Genomic DNA, 20088 nt, shown 5'->3' with positions numbered 1-20088 from the left:
CGGCTGGAAATCAAATTGTGCTTGTATACTGATGGAACCAAGAATGCAGAAACATTGAGACAGAGGTCTCATTCTCAAAGGTCTTTTACCTGACCAACAGCCATACCGACAGATTTCATTGCAACTGAGGATATGATCTGCCTTCAATGATGGACAAACTGCCAAAGCCAGAAGCAGAACTCAACAGTGATTACTTTCAATACTTCGATCAGAAAACCACACTATATCTCAGCGATGAAAAAGAGAGCATTTACATGACTCTTAAGTAAAGAAACATAATAATTGACATTGGACACTAATCAAGACTCGGAGGTTCCCAACTTAACATGACTTTATGAAAGATGTAGGATATGAGAGGTAAATAAATAAGGATTTTAAAGCAAGCTTTTTCCTTCCATTTCAGACCTGTTTCTTAACTTAAAGACTTTTGAAAATAAGAGTTAGACTAACAAGTAGTTTGACAAAAAATAGTTTGCAAACAAACACACAAAAAACTTCCTGAAAATCATGGGCTATGTTTTAAGCCAATAATAAAACCCAGAAGTGTTATATTTTAGTTGAGAAAGAACACCAGCAAACAGCTATTCTAAATATAAAGAGCCATTTATATTATCCTATCTCTATAATAAATAACTTGAAAATACAGATGAAAGTGCTGTTTAAAATATAGCGCACACATGCTCAATTTGACTAAAATGCTCTCTTTCATGGAACTTTTCCTTCTTTCCTACTTTCTAAGAATTAGATTTTGGGCTAAGACAAAACTTGTGAAGTGAAATCCTAAACTTCACCAAGCTGAAAATTGACATACTAATTTTTAGTTGCTCTCTCCCAGCTCACAAAGATACAGTAGTGGATGAGTTAATTGTGGATGAGACGTAAAGCAACTAAAGGTCAAAACAAATTGATCCAAATCTCAGTAAGCTAGTCCCCTCGTAACTGTATTTTCATTGACTCATGACATGAGCAATCTCCAAAACTTAACTCAGATAGGATATGCTGCTGTTCATGTATTCCTCAATAACTGCCAATGTCTTCTAGCATTTAAGTTCTGTGACATCCTTAAAATCAACTAAAATTATTATTAACACTTATATCAGGTGGTTTTATCCACCAACTCCAGATGCTGACCATGACAGTTCTTCATGTGAGGACACAAAGACTCTTTTGCTTTTCACAGAGCATAGTGGGAATAATAGCTGGAAACAGCATTTTTTTTGTGTGATTTCACATCTTTAAAGTTACCTTTACTGTTACCATTGCACCTGCATTACTGAGTACCAGAGAAACAACCATGTAGTGGAGATAAAACAGGGAAAAACCTTTTCATATTTTATTTAAATAAACTTTACTAATATATCATATATTATTTATTTAATATAAACCTGTTGCATTGCATTCAAACATTACATACTTCATATCAAAAACACAGTAGAAGCAAAAAATGGCTTGTTGCAAGCATGGCTGTTTCTCACTGTGCTTACATTATCTTCCTGCAGCTGATTCAGAGCCAGATCCTGGCCCTATGACAGCAGTGACTTCACTTGAATTCATTTCAGGATTCAACAGTATTTCCATCTGAATAGCCAGTTCCTGCATATAGAGGTCTTATTAAAAACTCTGGCTATGTTACCTCACTTTAGCCATCTACAGTTAAAACCAGTTGTGTAAATCCTCTGCATATCAATCAATGGTGACAATCAATTTCAGAGGATGATTCCCTTCACTTATCTTAGACTCTTCCTGAGGTGGTATAGGATGAATCATTATCTGAAGAGAACCACCACTCTCTACTAGCAGTGAAAACAGCTCAGATGCATTGCTTTTAGGAAGCCATTGAAAAGCAATTAATTTCACCCTCTACCTTTTTGGCACCCGTTTCCAGAGTGGTAACCAGGTAGAATGATTCCTGCAAGTCCCCCAGAATTGCTGAGAGATGACTCTGGAGATAATCTAGAGAGTAAATAGATCTTTCCTATTTGTCATCTTTTCAGATATAGCAAGAGCTAAATAAGTTCAATCACCCATGTTGAACTATTTCTGTCACTGCTCCTGTGCAGTTTTAGTATGTCCCCTCCTGTGCAGAATCACTTAGCCATTAAAGGGAGGTGAGTTTAGAGCTGCATGTTGAGTTCTGCCCCTGATTTGCTTTTTTGTTCAAAGCTGTAAAATGAAAAACTGTTAAAATGAGGACTGTGAGAGTTTTCGCTTTGTAATTGCAAGTTTCACCACTTGGGTCTAGCCATCGCTCATTGTAAACTATATAGAAAATTACACACAATTGATATCAACTGCTATTTTTCTGCTGGATTAGACAGAACACTTTCCATATTTCTTAATAAGAGAGCAGATGTAATTAGATAGGGTTTTTTCCCCACTTATGGCAGAGAAGCTTACTCTAGTAAATTAGCAAGCAGTCCTTATTTTGTGGCAGCTCAGTGTCAAGTCCAAAGGAGGAAACAGAACAAATCCAGAAGACTAGGTTTTCTGGAGCATTTGATTTTGTCACTACAAACCAAGTACTGGCTGCTACCTTGTTACAAAACATGACAAGAAAACTTCACTAAAAATAACCTAGAACAAAAAATATATAATTTACCCTTATTTATCATTCCCATCTCTTTCATCCCCACAAATACATTCTCACAATCAAAATGTTACTCACAATCCTTGATTTTAGCAGAGCAAAAAGAAAGCATTATTATTCATCAGAAACATTTGCATGTCTCCTTAATTGACTACACAAGACCTTCAGTGACAATGGTAATTACCAGAGCTGCTTCCGGACTGCTTGTCCTTTCAGGGTTTCCACATTGAAATTGTTTGTCTTTGCTGGCATAATGAAGAACACAACAACCGTAACATCACTCTTATGTACCTGCATGGACATGAGACAGAGAGGAAAAGAGAATCTCACCACACGGTATCATTGCCCACTTTAACACTAAGCATTAGCCACAGCAAAACTAAACACACTTTGATTAGTTATCCAAGAAGGCTCTGATCTTATTACTTTCCTTTCAGCTGTGAAGTTTTTGTCAAGTCAGAAGTATAGCTGAAAACAGATACAGGTAAACAGATGTCAATTGCCGAGTTCCAATTTGGGCAATATGGATCTCCCTGACTTCTCATGGCTTAAGGACCATGGCTTAGGATGTGAAAATAAACAGAAAGAGTTAAAAATACAACACAGATTTTCTCATGTGACATAAATGTGGTTGGCTCAAAGAGGTGAGAAATTAGTTTACTAGCTGGGGTATAGTCAGCCACAGGGCAAGGGATTCTCTATAGCCAGCAGAACTATCTTCCATAGTAACACTGCCTCAGATGAATGTTCTGAAAGAGATGTTATCAGCAACCACTGTGCACCTGAACTCCTAGCACAAAATCTGCCAGATACACAAAGAACTGCTAGTAACTTCTTGATCATCTCTCTCATCCATCTCACTCCAAAGACAAAAACTACATGACAAAAAAAAATGACAATTTGGTTATAGGGAAACTCCTCACAGGGAGCAGAAAGAGGTTTACTCATGTCAGCAGCTCTTTAAAGAAAACTAAGAGTAAACTATGTTCAGAGCTGTAAAAACTACATTATTTTTAATTGCCTCTCCTCTAAACTTTAGACACACAAACACGCTGTTATCACACCTTCTCTCAGAATGAAGTATGGGAAAACGTGCAGTACAAAATAATAAGATTAATCTATCATTTTAAGATTCCTCCCTTCCTTTTCTTCAAGGCAGGTCCAAAATCCATTATGCTATTATCTCAGCGTATATTAACAATCTGCCGTAATATACATACTTTATCTTTGACATATCAGTCAAGTGTTTTAGTAGTAAAGGAAAATGATTTTATACTGTAAAATAATTCTATCCAATGCTATGTATTTTTGAGGCTCAGGCACACTGCTGGAGACTTGTTCAAGAAGCACTATAATTCTCAGATTCACAGATAGTCCAGGTTATTGTGCTGTTCCCAGCCAAATCACCTCTCCGGAATTAATGACAGAGCAAGTGTTCTTTGGAACAGTAACACAATAAAGCCATGTTCAGCTAACGGTAAAAGCAAGCCCCAGTACACTTCTAGAGTACTCTGGAAAACTAACCTCAGTTTCTGTTGATTTTCCATCAACCTAGCTGCTTGTCATTTGTTTTGCATCAGTCATCAGATAAAATAATAGAATGCTGCAATAATTGCTTAAGCAGTTCTTTCCTTCTTACCATGCAAGACCTTCTGCATGTATGTTATCAGCATTTATAGTTCATAGATGTGTAAATGCCAATAAAAGGTAGCTATTTTTGCACAGCATTGCCAAACAACAAAACACAGGTATTTGGCAAAGTTGTGGAGGATATCCTTAAGTTATATGAGGTGATCTGTTGTATGAGTGAGTGGATTAGCATTTCCAGGAAATCCACAGGCTCTAATGACATTCTAATAGAAGGCAGCAGTAGAACAAGTGTACTTAGGGCCTTGAACACCAGTATTTTGTCAGCCCTGCTGACAATACTGTATCAAGGTTTTTATTCAGATTTTCCACATCATTTAAGTGACAAAGTACAAAAGAGAGACTGGGACAACTTGTGAGATGACTGAAAACTGATCAGCCTTTTTCTAAAAAAAAATATATATACATATATATTTATTTATTTATTGTTAATATAGTCCTTGTGACATATCTGGAGATGTTTTCAGTGACCTCAGTTGCAGAGGTCACTCTCTCTGCTCTTTGGTCATGACAAGGTCTAGGTCTTTTCTCCACTAAAGTACTCCATAAACAAACTAAGAAACATTGCATTCATTTTTATCTGAGAAAACAGAAGCATTGTGCAGTGACTGGCCTCCCCATGCTCACTCATCAGGACACTGTTGTACTTGGAATTTTAATGCAAGATTCCCATCCAATATGATAATAGTAGTCAAAAAAAATCACGGTCAGGTTCTAATCAATTATGTGATTGCATTAAAAAGATGTTTTAAAGTTGCATCATTACAGGATGATTTTTTATTTGCCTTCTGATAAGTATACCTTCAGAGCTAATTCTTTAAGCATATTTTTAGTACTTTTCTTTAAAAACAAGGGTCATAACCACAGATTAACTTCTTGAACTATGTAATTAATTATTTTTAAGCAACCTGAGAGTGTTGTATGTTCTGATGATTCAGGGAGAAAGCTTTATGAAAACTTTGAATATTCCATAATTATTTTCCTGTAAACCAAGAGTATTGCATGGAAATTCTTGCATGTCACTTCCATAGTAAGGTAAGTTTGAGTGTAAGATCTACTTTTTCTACATTTCCAGAAGCTTTCTTACCCTCAGCAAAAAGTTTAATCTTGATAAGGCTTCTAGAAACATATCAGCTCCCTTGTTGGAAAATTCGTATCTCCCAGCAATGAAGAAAAATAATGTCTTTTCAAGACTGAAGTCAAGGTGGCTGAAACCAAGCAAAAAAACAGACAAGCACAAAATGTTTTTCAAGATGTAATCATACAAAACACACACCAGCTTTCTATTCTGGAGGAATTTACTGTCTCAAGAAAATAATGACAAAGAGGCTTTTCTTTGAATTATGGTGATATCTTAATCTGATAAACTCTATCTTGGGTAAATAATTGAAAAAAAAAAAAAAAAAAAAAGACCTTCTGACCTTCTTCTGACCATCTGCCTGATTCCATAAGATGTTAAGCAGGGCTAGAGCTGGTGTCTGAAATTCCTTCAGCTTCTGATTGAGAAATCCCAGATGGATATTTGACTAAGTTGGTAATATTTCACCTCCATTATGAAGTATTTGTTGTTCTTCCTGTGTTTTCTGTTTTTTGTTTGTTTGTTTGTTTGTTTTTTGTTTGTTTTTGTTTGTTTTTGTAGTTTTTTTTTTTTTTTTTTTTTAAATAGTGGACAACCATTGCTGAATTTTGAAAAGTAAAAGCTTACCCATAGAAATGACCTCGAATGAACTCTTGGATCCTAGCCTTGTACATGGAATGCAAATTCTGAAACTCATGCATTGCTGAAAATTTCTTAATGTTCAAGCCATTTGGGGTGACAACATCTGGAAAAGCAGAGAAAAGGCAGAGGTAGACAACTTCAAAGTCAGAGAAATCTTTAAGGAAAGAACCAGTGTGTCTTTCAGTGTCAGCATGTGAACAGTTAATATAGTCTTATTACTCATAGCTAGAGAACAGCACTGCCTTAACACAATGCTTTCCACCAGTTTTCTCCTCAGAGCTATTGCATGTGGTATTCCACTGTCTACAGTATTGAAATGGCTTTGTATCATTTTGACCTGTACTCAGCATTAGCATAGACCCTGATGGATAGAAAGGTCCCTTTTGCCCTATCAGGACAGAAATTATGCTTCCATTTGGTCATTTTTTGTTCAATACAACCTTCACCACTTTAATCTTGACATCACTGTTGCCTGCTTTATTACTGTACATTGAAAGCTCTTGAAAGCAGAAATTGTGCCATACTATGCACTTGCTCACTGCATGGCAAAACAGTCTGTTCTATCCAGACTTACGAGGATTTACCAGAAAAGAGTGTATCAGAAACCTTTCTGAAGGGACCATCTTTCATTAAGCTGTTGGATTTCTCCTTCAAATACCCACAGAATATTAAGTTTTACACTTTTATAGCAGCTCTTCTCAAAAATACCAAAGCATATTGCAGTTAAAATTTGCTCATATACACTACCTTCTAAGTTAGAGTTATGGATAGGTGCAGCTTGTTCCAGCCAACACTGAAATTCCGTCACCCTTCACCTTTCTGGCACAGCACAGCAGCTATTTAAAGGCTTGCCCTAAATCTACTTAAAGTAAATGGAAAGAATGTCATTTTCTTCCCTTTGAGTTCATTTATTAAAGCTGTGTATGGAAAAGAAAGTTGGGCCAGTACCTTCACAGTAACACAGCTGACTTCAGTAGACTGACACTAGATTACACCAGAGATTCTTCAAATTCAAAGAATCTTCAAAGAAGGAAGAAACTCTAATTATTAGACAATGCATCAGCATTGATTTCATACTTGTACTCCTGGTAAGCGTCATCAGATGTCTAGTAACCACAATCATCAGCTGTAGTCATTGTTAAAGCTTTATGTAACATCCAAATGACCTTCAGGAAAAATACCATTCCCTACCACTTCTTTGTGCAAAAAAACCCCAGCATTTCCTTTGATCTCAGTACGTATAGTTAACTGTCCCCATTCACATCAAGATTACTATTAGGAGCACTGGCTCTTGCTTGCCACTTAATACAGGGCTTGAAGTTATTGCCATTGTGGTTTTTCAGTCAATGATGTCTGACATTCATTTTTTTTTCTGTTCCTTCCCCTCAAAAGCAGAGGTTTGCTATAACATTAAGCATCTGACCTAATACAAACTGTCTCTTATTTCTGGGGACAACATGACTCAACATGACATCTTTAAAACATCCAAGGCTCCTTCAGCTGAATACATAGAATCACAGAATCACTTAGGTTGGAAAATACCTCTAAGATCATCTAGTCCAACCTTTAACCTAGTACAGACAAGTCCACCACTAAACCATGTTACTAAGTTCTACATCTACACATTTCTTGAAGACCTCTAGGGACAGGGACTCAACCACTTCCCTGGGCAGTCTATTACAATGCAGCACAACCCTTTTGGTAAAGAAATTTCTCTTAATATCCAACTTAATACTCCCCTGGCACAACCTGAAGCCATTCCCTCTAGTCCTGTCACTAGCTATACGTGAAAAGAGGCCGACCCCCAGCTCCCCACACCTTCCTTTCAGGTAGTTTCAGAGAGCAATAAGGTCTCCCCTGAGCCTCCTCTTCCCCAGACTAAACAACCCCAGTTCCCTCAGCCGCTCCTCACAGGACTTGTGCTCCAGGCCCTTCACCAGCTTCATAGCCCTTCTCTGGACACACTCCAGGGCCTTGATGTTTTTTCTTTACTGAGGGGCCCAAAACTGAATATAGTACTCAAGGTGCAGCCTCACCAGAGCATAGCACAGGGGGACGATCACCTCCCTGGTTCTGCTGGCTACACTATTCCTGATACAAGCCAGGATGCCATTGGCCTTCTTGGCCAGCTGGGCACGCTGCCGGCTCATGTTCAACTGGCTATCAAACAATAACCCCAGGTCCCTTTTCTTATCATGGTCATTTAAAATAAGTTCAATCAGTTCTCCATATTCTGTTCAATATACTTGCCTGACCTTTTTCAGGCAAATGTCATGGCCATTTTTAATGACTTCCTTGAAATTTAGTCTACTTTACCAGTATTTGTATTTCCCATCCAAGTAAATGATCTCTGATAACTCTTTACCTTATGAAGTGTTCTGGGACTCTTTATGTTAAATGGCAGTAGATAAAAATACAACCTTTATTAGTAACCATGGAACACCAAAAAAATTGATGGATTTCTCTTGAAATAGCATATTTCAAACTGAAGACCAGCATTTACCAGAAATTTTTGCTTGTTAAGCTCCAGAGATCTGATTCTCCGTGACAAGAAAGGAGAGTTTTGGTGACACTAACAAGAAATCTTGAGTCCTTCTTGCTTTCTGCTGCCCATAACCAGAGAACTACAGTGGAGCTACTCGGACCAAAGCCCTTTGTGGGCTGATACAAGTATTTCATCAAAAGAGCTGAAACACCCTCCATTTCTCCTTGTGTTTGCCAACAGTGTATCTTCTCCTTCCTCTGAACTACTTACTCAGCATGGAAGAACTGGCTCATGCAGGACTTAGCTTTGATACTGTAACTACTTTTAAGCTCTTCCCAACAAAATAAGAATCCTTGATGGGGGTATTGCTGGCCAGTTTCCGTCCACTGTCTGGTATTTATTATATTATTATCAGTGCGTTTTGGACATTCTCACCCAGCAGCAGCAGCCTGTATATCACCCACTCAAATGTTCTTTGATTCAAATGCAGCTCCATTTACCCTTTCATCAGTAATGGGGCTTGATCTGTCTCTCAAGCCTTTGCAGTACAAAATAAGCATGGTTTCTCAAAGCATCCATTTCACTATTTCTGCTCAACATACAATAATATTTTGAATATGTGTGAAGAAATGTACCCTTGCCTTTGTGGAAAAAGTGATGAAAGAGGGCTTTGTTCCTGTTTTAAGTGTGGGGTTCTTTTGTTTTCTTTAATGTATTAATGATATTTTTGTTTTAAAATCATCCCAAGTAGATGAAATCAGAATGATTCATCTTCAGTATTCACAGGAAAGAAACTGGCATTGATTTAAGTAATAACAGTACAGTATGATGTTTTCATTTGATAAATTGCAGTTTCAGGGTTGACTCACTTTTTCAGCATTTACTCCTGTGGCTTTGATCAAATATATGCAGATTCAAAGTCTAGATTTAGATCTTAACTGATACCTAAATATGTTGGAATTTTGATTCAAAGTCTTCTCTACTGGTAACGAAAAATATGTTTCATAACTGAATGTAAATATTAGAAATCCCACAATATCAGTTTTCAAATCATGGCAATATAACTTATGATCACTGACAGAATCTTGCATGATCAAAAAAAATAGGTTTAACATCAGACACTCCAGCTTTTGACAAACAAATTGATAAATTACTGATCAAATTTAGTACTCCTAAAACTGAAGCACTATGGCAGCATGTGAAATCTGTCTGATGTAAGCAGTCATTCTGCCAGGTTTAGACTACACACTTTATCTTATTATGTACACTCTATACACATGGCAAAGTGCCCTTTGTCCTGATGCAAAAGCCCTCTATAGTTTTAAAGAGGCTTTTCTATGTGATGACATTTGTAATGTAAATTATAATCCAAGTTTAATATGAATGAGAAATATCAGAGACTGCTGTACTTATCACATTTACTCAATTGGTTTTAGTTAACAACTTTGTTGTGAAGCAGCTTACCTCTCAATAAATTCAAGTGCAAACAAAAGATAACAATTTTGTGCCAATTCCACACTCCCCTTTTAAAAGCTTGTTTTCTAAAGTGATCATGAAGTTGATTTTAAAAATTCTTTCACTATTCATGTTCCTTTGCAGAACTCAAGCTTAATGATCTACTGAGAGTTTGCTGACGTTTCTGAACAGCCAACATCTATGTTGATTTCACAACTATAGAAAGAATAAATAGTGTGAGAATAGACCCCCTACACAGTTTATTTGTGGTCTAAGATTTCAAGTAACAATGAAGTAGTTATTCTCATCAGAACATATTTTCCACTTATAATTGTCCCCTAGGATTTGTGATACCAACTCCTATGGAATTTCTTGGTAGCTCTATCAACATGAAGTATGGTATTTGTCAACATTTTTTAACCCAAGCATTAAATGTATTTACTTGCTTTCTTCAAAGTTTCAAAAATACACAAAAAACTCAGGCCTGTAAATCTCTGGGCATGGAATTCCCTTCAGCTTCACCTGAAGTTCTATCTGCAATATGCAGATTTCCTCTCCCAAATTAAACTGGATTCAGACTGATTTCAATCTCCTAAAATACCTAAACATAAACTATGATTTTTAATTAAAGCTATTGTGTGGAGAAGCCTCATGCCAATATAAAACAGCTTCAAAAGTCTGATTTTCAGAGGTTGAGTTCTCTGCCCTTGACAAGAAACAAGGCCTTTCAGAAAGATCCCCGGTTAGGTGACCAGACACAAATTACTTTTAGGATGTGGCTGTCATGTTTAAAAAGGAAATTTCTTCTAATTTCATCATGCTATTGTCAGTTGGTCAGTAATGAGACAGAGGATCCAATGGATAACCTCACCTTTATACTAATGCATAAACTGTGATGTGGCTTCAAGCATTGAAGTTAATACGGATAGCAGTCTCAGAGCTGTAATTAGCACTGCAATTCACCTAAAATAAATCTATAAAGAATAAGCAAACCAAAATTAAACCAAAACAAAAGTTCTTTGAGCATTGCTATACTTAAAATAATCAACTAAGATATAAGCACACCTACTAAATAGTCTCAAAACTGTTTTGCAGTTTTTCCCCTATGATGCATTCTTGTGGATGGATTATTGTGGCTTATCTTTCTAGAGCACTGTGCTGTTTTAAATGGTATTTCAATGACACACCAAGCTCGGATTATTACCTTCCTCAAACTCCATGCATGGAATACAGTAAGGTTTGAAGATAAATTCCATATTTTTTAAGACAAGTGCAAAGGGGAAAATTGGACAAAGTTTTGGGCATGCATATCAACTATTTTTTTAAACTGTACTGATTGGTCAAGTGGAAAATCATGGTTCATGATTTGTCCAAAATCATTGCCCATGATTATCATGGTTAGGTTCTAAAATCATGATGGTTATAACCACACTGCTGTTTCTAGCTGTGAGAAATATGGGCAAATGAACTGCATTCATTTGTGATTTATTTATTTATTTTTGCTTTCTCATCATTTGCAATATTAACTAGAGAAAAACAGGGTTAACACTGGAAAGTACAACACATCTAACACTGGTTCACACATGAAAATTTTTGCTATAGTTTTAAAAGAGCATATTGCTTCGTACTAGCAAAGCAACCAATCTCACACTCTGTAAAAGCTGGTGAAATGTATTACAAATATTCCACCTTCTGCTTTCATCAGTTAACCTCTGGTCAACTGGAAGACAGTGATAATATATGTCTACCTCAGTAGACAATACTCCTGAAGCTTAGCTATCCCTGCAAAGAAAACATATTATCCATAGAGGTAAACTAATGCTCTCCCGAAACAGTACAGAATGTAGCTATTGAATGGTGCTGAACTCAATTTCTTCCACATTACATATGCTACTAGAATGTGTTTCAAGTGATACCGTCTGCACATTTCTTTTGTAAACTAGTTATTCTCTGTAGTGTAGTCACATGTATGGACACGAAGTGCCTTGCACTTCATGTTTGTATGCCTGTCTATTATTTTAATTCAATGTGAGAAAATGTAGATACTGAGAGGAAATATAAGAAGAAAACAATTCAGGTCTTACCAGGATTTCTTTTAAGCATGTGTTCTGCTTCTATAGCCGTTATCTGTGAGACTGTGGTGAACACATGGGCACAATGTACAGATGCCCGTTCCATACAATACCGATGGTAAATCTGTCTTTCTCCTGCTTCTTTGTCAATGTCAAACTGTTAAATAACAAAATAAACAAACAAGACACTTAAGTGATGTGCCCATCAGACTTAGCACCATAAAGAAAGTTTCTCAAGTTAAGCTTGATTTCCCCAGGGAATTACTTGTGAATGTGGTCTCTCTGCCTCTTTTTTTAACCATTTAATCAACTTCAAAGAGACTGATGGCAAAAGACAAGTCCCGGTTCCTGCATGTTTGTGAAAAAAAATGGCAGCTGAGCATTGGAAGGAGGCACAGGTTAATGATCCTATGATACATAAGGATCTGTGCTGTCTGGCCTGCTGACTGGCCACATTATATTGCCTCTTTCCTGGACTTGTTGGAAAACTTGGTAGAACAGGGAAGTTGCTGGTAACTGAAGGTATAGGGGGGAGAGAAGAGAAATGGAATGGGGACAAAAAGAGATCTGGTGGCTGGGTAGTCTGCTGGGAATCATAGGTAGGCAAGAGAGAAATGGAGTTATTATAGTTATGGAGAGGTGGGATATTACAACTCAGCCACAAATTCCAATGGAACAAAGAAAATAGAAAATGAGATATTTTCTGATACTCAGAGCTGTTCTTCCTCTAAGTCCACCACTACTATTTGCTGCTCTTTTTAGTTCAGTTTTAACTCAGTTAAATTCTAGAGGCAGATGTAATTTAAACCCCTAGACAAACCACCCCAAATTATTTTGAAGTCACTTCTAAATTTTGCAGCTGTCTCTTTATTGAGATAAATGAAAACTAAACAAAACAGACAAAGAAAGCTCAGGTTTGCAATCACTAAGTTTTAACTGCAAAGGCAGGTGCAAAGGATTCACCTTCTCTCAGTATCTATTAATTACTGCTCCACACTGAAATTCTCCACTATGGCTGCATTTACCAAGCAAATTCCTTGCCACATGTCCCTATTACTGTCACAATGTTCCTGTGCATTGACAGTACCTGGTGTTGTTCTAGCTAGAGGTGACTGCATTTTACTGATGGATGCTGAGATCTTTGTGAATAACTGCATATTAGATTTTTACATTCACAAAAGTATTCCAGGAATAGGAGTAAGGACATTAAAGGAAAGCAGGCTTTTCTGTCCCTCTGATATAGAGTTTCTGGCTCACAAATAAGTTAGTGAAACAGAAACTGGCAAGAGCTATGTAGTGAAAACCTTATCACAATGGGAAGAAAATCCACAATACTTATTTAACCCATGCTAAAAAGTTCAAATGTTTATCACTGGTGTCCACTGCAAAGTCACTACAAAGTAGTCTAAAAAAGAATAATGCTAATGAGGTGCCAATGATTACAATTAAATGGCAATCCTCTTAGTCTTACATGATGTTTCACTTCTGGGAACATGAAGGTTACCCTCGCCAAGGTCAACAGCACGGGCACCATGTAGACTGCGTGAGCTATACAGAACGTGACTGACTCTCAATGAGCTCTGTCATTATCACTGCTAATGCTAGATGCACAGTCTGATTCTGATTGCATTTGACTCCATAACTTCAGTGACTGTAATAGATTTAACCATTATTATAGGCTGAGCAGAAAATACTATCTATAGTTATGACTTTCTGACCTTTGTTAGCTGCTTTCCATGCTTCAGAACTTGGCCAGATGTAAAGCTATTTAGACTGTGACTTTCCATGCTGAGTACATGCTTAAGAACTTATCTTAAAGGTGGAGAAAAGGAAAAGAAAATAAAGCTGAATTAAACTACTGAGAGTGACACAGAGCTCCAGTATGATGCTTGGCTTATTCTAACACAAATCTTTTACATTCAGTCCCTAACTGTGTTCTTCCTTTTCTGAGAGACTACCTTGATATTTTTGAGTCTGATCTGCTGAAATGCTGAGCATTTACGTCTGTATTGGAATTCCATGGGAGCTTGTGCTCTGAGGTTAATAAAAGCTTTTTAAAAAAAAAATAAAAATAAAACTTTCCTAAAAGAATATCAATAATGTAACTACCCTCCTTAATATGTGTGTGGTAAACAAATTAATTAATGTTTCTGGAGCATTTAGATACCACTGATGACTCTGCAAAACAGCTCTTAAGAGTACTGCAGATTTGCCCTCTTCAGAGAAGAAATCTTAATTACATGTAGGAAGAAAGATAGCAGACTGTACAAAATAAATAAATAAATAAATTGGATTGTTCAACTATTGTGTATAAAAGATGCAAAGTGGGGCAATTCTTTAGCACGTTGGGTAAACACATAAAGGGGATGAAATACCATTGCATAGTCAAAACTATGCAAAACTTTTATCAAGTATGCTTGGCTTCATATTTAAAATGTTTTTAAACTGCTAACAAAACAAACAAACAAACAAACAAACAAAAACAACCAACCATCCAACCAACCAACCAAACCTGGCTAAACTCTAAAAGTTTGTTGTTCTCGTCTCCTTTCTCACCAAGAATGTATTCTTTACAAAATGTAATTCAAACTACATCTGGGACATGTTCACTAACTGTAAATATGCAGTCCCTCCAACTCTATTGGGAGAATGGTTCTTAAAGGGATTTTTACAAACACTATGGCTTATTTCTTGCTAGCTTTTGTTTCTTTTGTTGCATGGAAACACTTAACATATTTAACACATAAACACACTGACATCTCTCCACATGAAAAAATATTCATTTTTTAATCTTCTGAAAATGAGAAATATTTTATTTTGCACATTCTTACATGACTTTTGTCGTGCATTTTCAAAGGATGTGCATTTCCATTAGCAAGAATTTGCTCTTTGTTAGCAGGTATAAACTGAGGTCACAGAGTCCTCACATTTCATCTGTTCTTATTTTCCAGAAGTTTCCTCCATTGAACCATATTGCCAGATCCTCACATTTAACCTAATCTGTAGTGTGAAATATGAAATCTCATTGTGTACTTCTGAGCAGGCTAGACTAGTGAGTTCAGAAAATACGTCTTAAACAAGTTGAAGGACAGGTTAAATGGAACTTAACAGATGGGACAGTGCAGGAGACAAATTTAGTCCAAACAGTGGAGTACTCTGCAAAGACAGCTTGAGAACTAGAGGTAACATGAGGCATAGCTCTGTATTGAGCTAGTGTGCCAAAATGAAGCAGAACACCAGCACAGCAAGACTGATTTTCAGCTCCAGGCCAGCATTTTTGCTCAGCAACCTCTCAGCAGTCTGGACGCACTGCTTGTCAGACCCAGCTCAGGTATCTGTGAACTATGTTCCATAATGTTCACTTTCAGCAAGGCCAAAGCAAAATATCTGTGAAGTGCGTCATGCTTACTTATGTTTGTTTGCTGTTATCAGCAAATTGGAACACTAGCAAAGCCACAGATGAAAGCTACATCCAGAGAAAAACAGATCTGAGCCAGCTTCACTGTTTTTTTCCCTCAGTGGCTTTTAAGGACTAACATCTTTACTGTAAATACTCCATTGCCCTCAGTGAGGATATCCTCCTACCATGACTGTTGAAAACCAAGCAAATTATTAGAATTCACATGATAGCAAGGATTAGATGAGAAAACACTTCCCTTATAAAGCCACTCTAACTCCAAAGCAAAACAGGAAGATGTTCCACAGGCATAATATTTTTGACTGAAACTTGTATTTGTTTAAATGTAGTTCTGAGGAGTAATTCCAACCCATTTAAATCCTTTCTAGAATCCAGGTGATGAGCATAACATTCATTCACGTCTTAAAATTTAGCATGTTAGGGAGCACAGTAGGTAATTACTGAACCTGCCAGCATGACATTCCGGTTCAGAGAGCTAAGACAATCTTTGAATGTAAAAAGAAGAGAATATCAAGTGGTTATGGAACACTGGTATTATGTCTCTTTTGGAAACAAAGAGCAGTTACAGAAGTAATAAATTCAAATTAGACATTCATTGAACTGAGAATGACAATTTGCAAAAGATTTAGAAATGCACAAGAAGAATGATTTGAGAGTGGAAAAGAAGGAAAAACTTTGCATAAATAATGTGGATTCCCCTCATCACTTCAGCCTTACCTCAGGAGTGGATAACATTTTTGTATGCAGTTTGTATCTCAAATGAAAACTATAGGTTTGATATATGAATTGGTAGCTGAGGAATTTTTAGGCAGAGAATAAAATTGTTTTTTTTCTGGTTTCTAAAGTTGGTGGCATACTCAAGTTCACAAGGTGATTCTGCAGTGCAATCAAGAACTTTCAGAGAGATCAGTGTGGAGTTCAAATTCCTTATTTATGGACAGTTGGAATTGAAAAATCTTCAATTCTAACATAATCACATCAGCTGCCATTGTCCAAAGTGTGTAAGAATTACTTTTTTTTTTTTTTTTAAATCCAGCTTACATCAGATGTAACTCTCATTGATTGTTATCTTGTGCAAATAGAACTTTCATTCTGGTATAGCTCAGCCATGCCAAATAAGACTGAAACTTACACTTTCTGGCTTAAGTCAGATTTCCATTAGCTGCTCTACTACCAAAGTGGGTCAGCTTTGCTTAACAGTGAGCTCAGTGACAGCTACAACAGTTCTGTACTAAGATGAACAAGAGCTTGTGCTCATATATTGTCAGCATAGAAGCTTTCCAATGTTCATTTCCATTGGGATTTTTACTACTGTTCCTTTTAGACATCTTGGGACAGAATTCTCCACTACTTTGCAAACTAGATTCAATCACATTGCTAGGTCTGAACAGAAGTGTTACATATTGGCAGGGCACTGTTATATAAGGAAAAAAGCTATAAGGAATGAAACTATTTTTTTTATTTTTTTATTTTATTTTCCTTAGAGCACTTTTCCCGTTAGAACTCAGGGTGATTTTTTAGTAAGAAGCAGCAGAGGCTGAAGTCCACAAACCTCTCAGCTATGCCAGGCCAGTCGTTTACAAAACCATTTTAGTTGCCTCTCAGATGAAACTCGAGGTTAGAACATTTGCCCAAAAGATTGTTCCTAATTCACCTAGGAACTAGCCTGGACCATCATTGTCTCTCAGTCAATTTATAAAAGGTGTTGGTCCATTTAAAGAGGAGAGGAGAGAGAAGAGAAGGGAAAGGAGAGAGGTGAGAAGAGATCCCTTAGTGTGGAAAGCAATAAAAGATTTACATGCTTGATCTTCAGCTGAGAAGTCAGTTGCTCCGGAAGAGAAAAAAGGCTTTATAGGCTCAGAAGTTTATCACAAAACTTTTATCCTAGCAACAAACAAATCTTTACTTTCACTAGTGTAAAAGCTACACTTGACATGGGACAAAGGGAAAAAATTCCATGCATTCCTGGTTGGACTACTTAGATCTGCAAAACTTTTCAAGCTAGCTAAATCTATGATACTATCTCACAGAATCACAGAATCACAGAATTTCTAGGTTGGAAGAGACCTCATTCGGAATGAGGCTCATAATATGCTCTGTTGTTGAAATTAGGAAGTGTTGACTTTGGAAGAGTTCAAGGCAGTAACCTGCAGGTGGAGTTAGCAGTCCCTTACCCATCTGTTTATCCAGGGTTCTTCAGATGCTTAAAGGTAAATAGAAATATCACACACTACCAGTTACCATGCAAGTCAGCTTCTGTTTTGTTCTTTCTGCTTTCCCTCCCTCCCTTCCTTCAGAATCACAGTGACTTAAATGTGAGTCAAGGAACTAAAACATACACTGATTAGCTGATATAGGTAGGGTTAATGCCTCAGGGGTCCCTGGCTCAGACAAACTGTTTCTTGTTAAATGCTGCTGAAGACACAACAGTGTTCCTTCTAGTATACACTATGCTCCTGTGCACACAGTTGAGGGTTTAACACCCAGTTTTCCACTGGAGCAGGATCAGCTGAATTTCTCCCAGTCTAGATGAACTAAGTCTGTAAGAATAGAAGAACTGTACACTGTCATACAGTGATGCTGTATGAGAACCAGGATCCTGTCTCTGACTGAGGTAAATAGCAGATGGCTCAGGAAGAGGTCAGAAGTCAGACATTATTGTCTTACTTCTATAGTGCACTCTCCTAGCTTCCAGCAACCTGCAGTTCTAATTTACTAGGTTGAATAGATTTTCAGCTCCCTGTTTGTTCCAGCCATTTTGCGGTACACTTCTGAGATATGTGACAGCCATGAGGCTGAACAGCTTTCTCTCTCCTTAGACCCAGTCAGGTCCAGTTGCTATCCCTAACATCAATTCATAACATCAGTGCAAACAGTATTTGAACCAATTGGTAAACTCACTCAAGTTCCCAAAACCTGAAAGTGGCTTAGTACAGCTCAGACTGACAACACAATCCCTTAACCACACAGTTTTGGTGGCCCTATGACACCTAAGGCCCCTTTGTGATTTCAGGAGTCTCTAAAGAATCATGCATCACAGCATGGCAACCCTTCACTAATTGATGCTTAATTTTTCACCAAAAGACCAGTAAGAATGAAGGCCAAGTTTTTATGGATCTAGTGTTTGTAAGGGCTATCAGAAGATCACATGGAGCCTTCCCTTCCACTTTTATCATCTGGCAGGGGCTGGTGATTTGAATTGTTTGTTTGTAGGAATGCTAGAGAAAATGTCAGCCAGCCCGCATTGTACAGCCCTTTGAATGATTGTTGATACCGATGTTTACTCCAAGCAAGCTGGGTCTTGGGCCAAAGAATTCTCTGGTCTAAAGCTACTGACCTTGCTGGCTTACTTCAGAGAATACAATTGTGCCTTCTATACTTGTGCTAATTGGCACATACTGAGCTTAGAAAGGTGAATCAAAGAGGTATTTTTTCCACTGTAGAATCTGGAAAAGGAAAATAAATATCAGTAATCCTCCACATTTTTAAAAGAGATTTTTCAACTCAGCTTGTATCTTCTGGCAGTGCCAGAAGATATTACAGGGGTGTAATATCACTGGATATTACAGGGATATTACAGGGATATTACAGGATATTACGGGGGTGTAATATCACTGAAGTGAAAGAGTGCTGAATGCATATGTGTGCACATGTGTTTGCATGCATGTGCACAAAGACCGCAAGGCTGGCGGACAGTGGAGGAAAGGCAGGGAGTCAGCTAGTGTCAGGGCTAGCAGGAGATACTATAGTGACAAAGAACACGCTGATCACACACATCTAGGGCACTGTAAAAGTGGAGGGAGAGGGAGAGTGAAAATTTTGAAGTTGCTGGGTAAGTATCTTTACTCATGCATCTAACCACCACGGTATCATGAAAAATCTCCACTGTTAAATTCTTCTTGAACATTGCAGCAGAGCAGCCTCACCGACCGAAGTACAGCTCTCTCTAGCATGCATTCAAACCCAGCTTTTCTGTTGAGGACTAGAAAAGGGAACATGAGGTTTCCTCTTTTCTTTGCAGGGGCTATTTATGCTCAATTCTCTCCAAGCACAGCTAGGCCATACCTTTTCCTTCGGTGCTGCAATGACTTCTCTGTGATATGTGGCACAGCACATACCACAGTTGTTTCTTTCCCACCTCTCTCAGCTGCTGTGCTTAAAGCTGGTGGAAAATATATTCTAAACATGAAAAGCTGAACAAAAATGAGAACTTAAAGTTTATTCTTATGCCTTAAAGAAAATTATGCAATGGCACCAAAACAGAAAAAAAAAAAAAAAAAAAAAAAAAAAAAAAAAAAAAAGCTATTATAATTCTTGGGTAAGTTCCCATGAGCTAAAAGCATATTGTCTCATCCAAAGGTTAAACATTAGGAAGCCCTGGAGAATCTTCATCATTGGACAAATCACTTGTTTTACCTTAATAGTTCACTACTAGAAGACAGCAGCAAGAACAGCCTCTGAAGAATTGCCTATCTGTACCATTTAATTGCTGCACTCTAGATCAACCTCTAATGTTTCTCAACAAGCTTTTGGGCCAGGTTGACCTTTTTACAGACAAAGGAACCCTCATTAAGATATCTGATCTCTTACTAAATGTTAACTTTGTCAGGAAGAGCTTTAGCACCTTTTAAGTGTGTGAAACAGTAGTGTAACAGCTTTGCATCATTTCTTGTATTAATAATATATTTAAATGTCAATCTCTAC

The 20088-nt window shown here is 37.3% G+C and overlaps 1 protein-coding gene across 2 annotated transcripts in view; it reads right to left on the bottom strand.

The window, feature by feature from the left end:
* The window catches only part of GYS2 (glycogen synthase 2), a 49696-nt gene that overhangs the window by 13899 nt on the left and 15709 nt on the right, over nucleotides 1-20088 (bottom strand). For both annotated transcript variants that reach the window (XM_084506109.1, XM_084506110.1), the window contains 4 exons: nucleotides 11979-12123; nucleotides 5940-6057; nucleotides 5322-5442; nucleotides 2772-2878 (listed from right to left, as the gene is read on the bottom strand). In XM_084506109.1, the coding sequence (XP_084362235.1) occupies nucleotides 2772-2878; nucleotides 5322-5442; nucleotides 5940-6057; nucleotides 11979-12123 (491 nt within the window). The remainder of the gene's footprint in view (nucleotides 1-2771; nucleotides 2879-5321; nucleotides 5443-5939; nucleotides 6058-11978; nucleotides 12124-20088) is intronic.

This window comes from Aythya ferina, assembly GCF_964211825.1.
Source record: "Aythya ferina genome assembly, chromosome: 1".
In the NCBI taxonomy this organism is placed as follows: Eukaryota; Metazoa; Chordata; class Aves; order Anseriformes; family Anatidae; genus Aythya; species Aythya ferina.
This window is presented reverse-complemented; position numbering and strand designations above follow the sequence as displayed.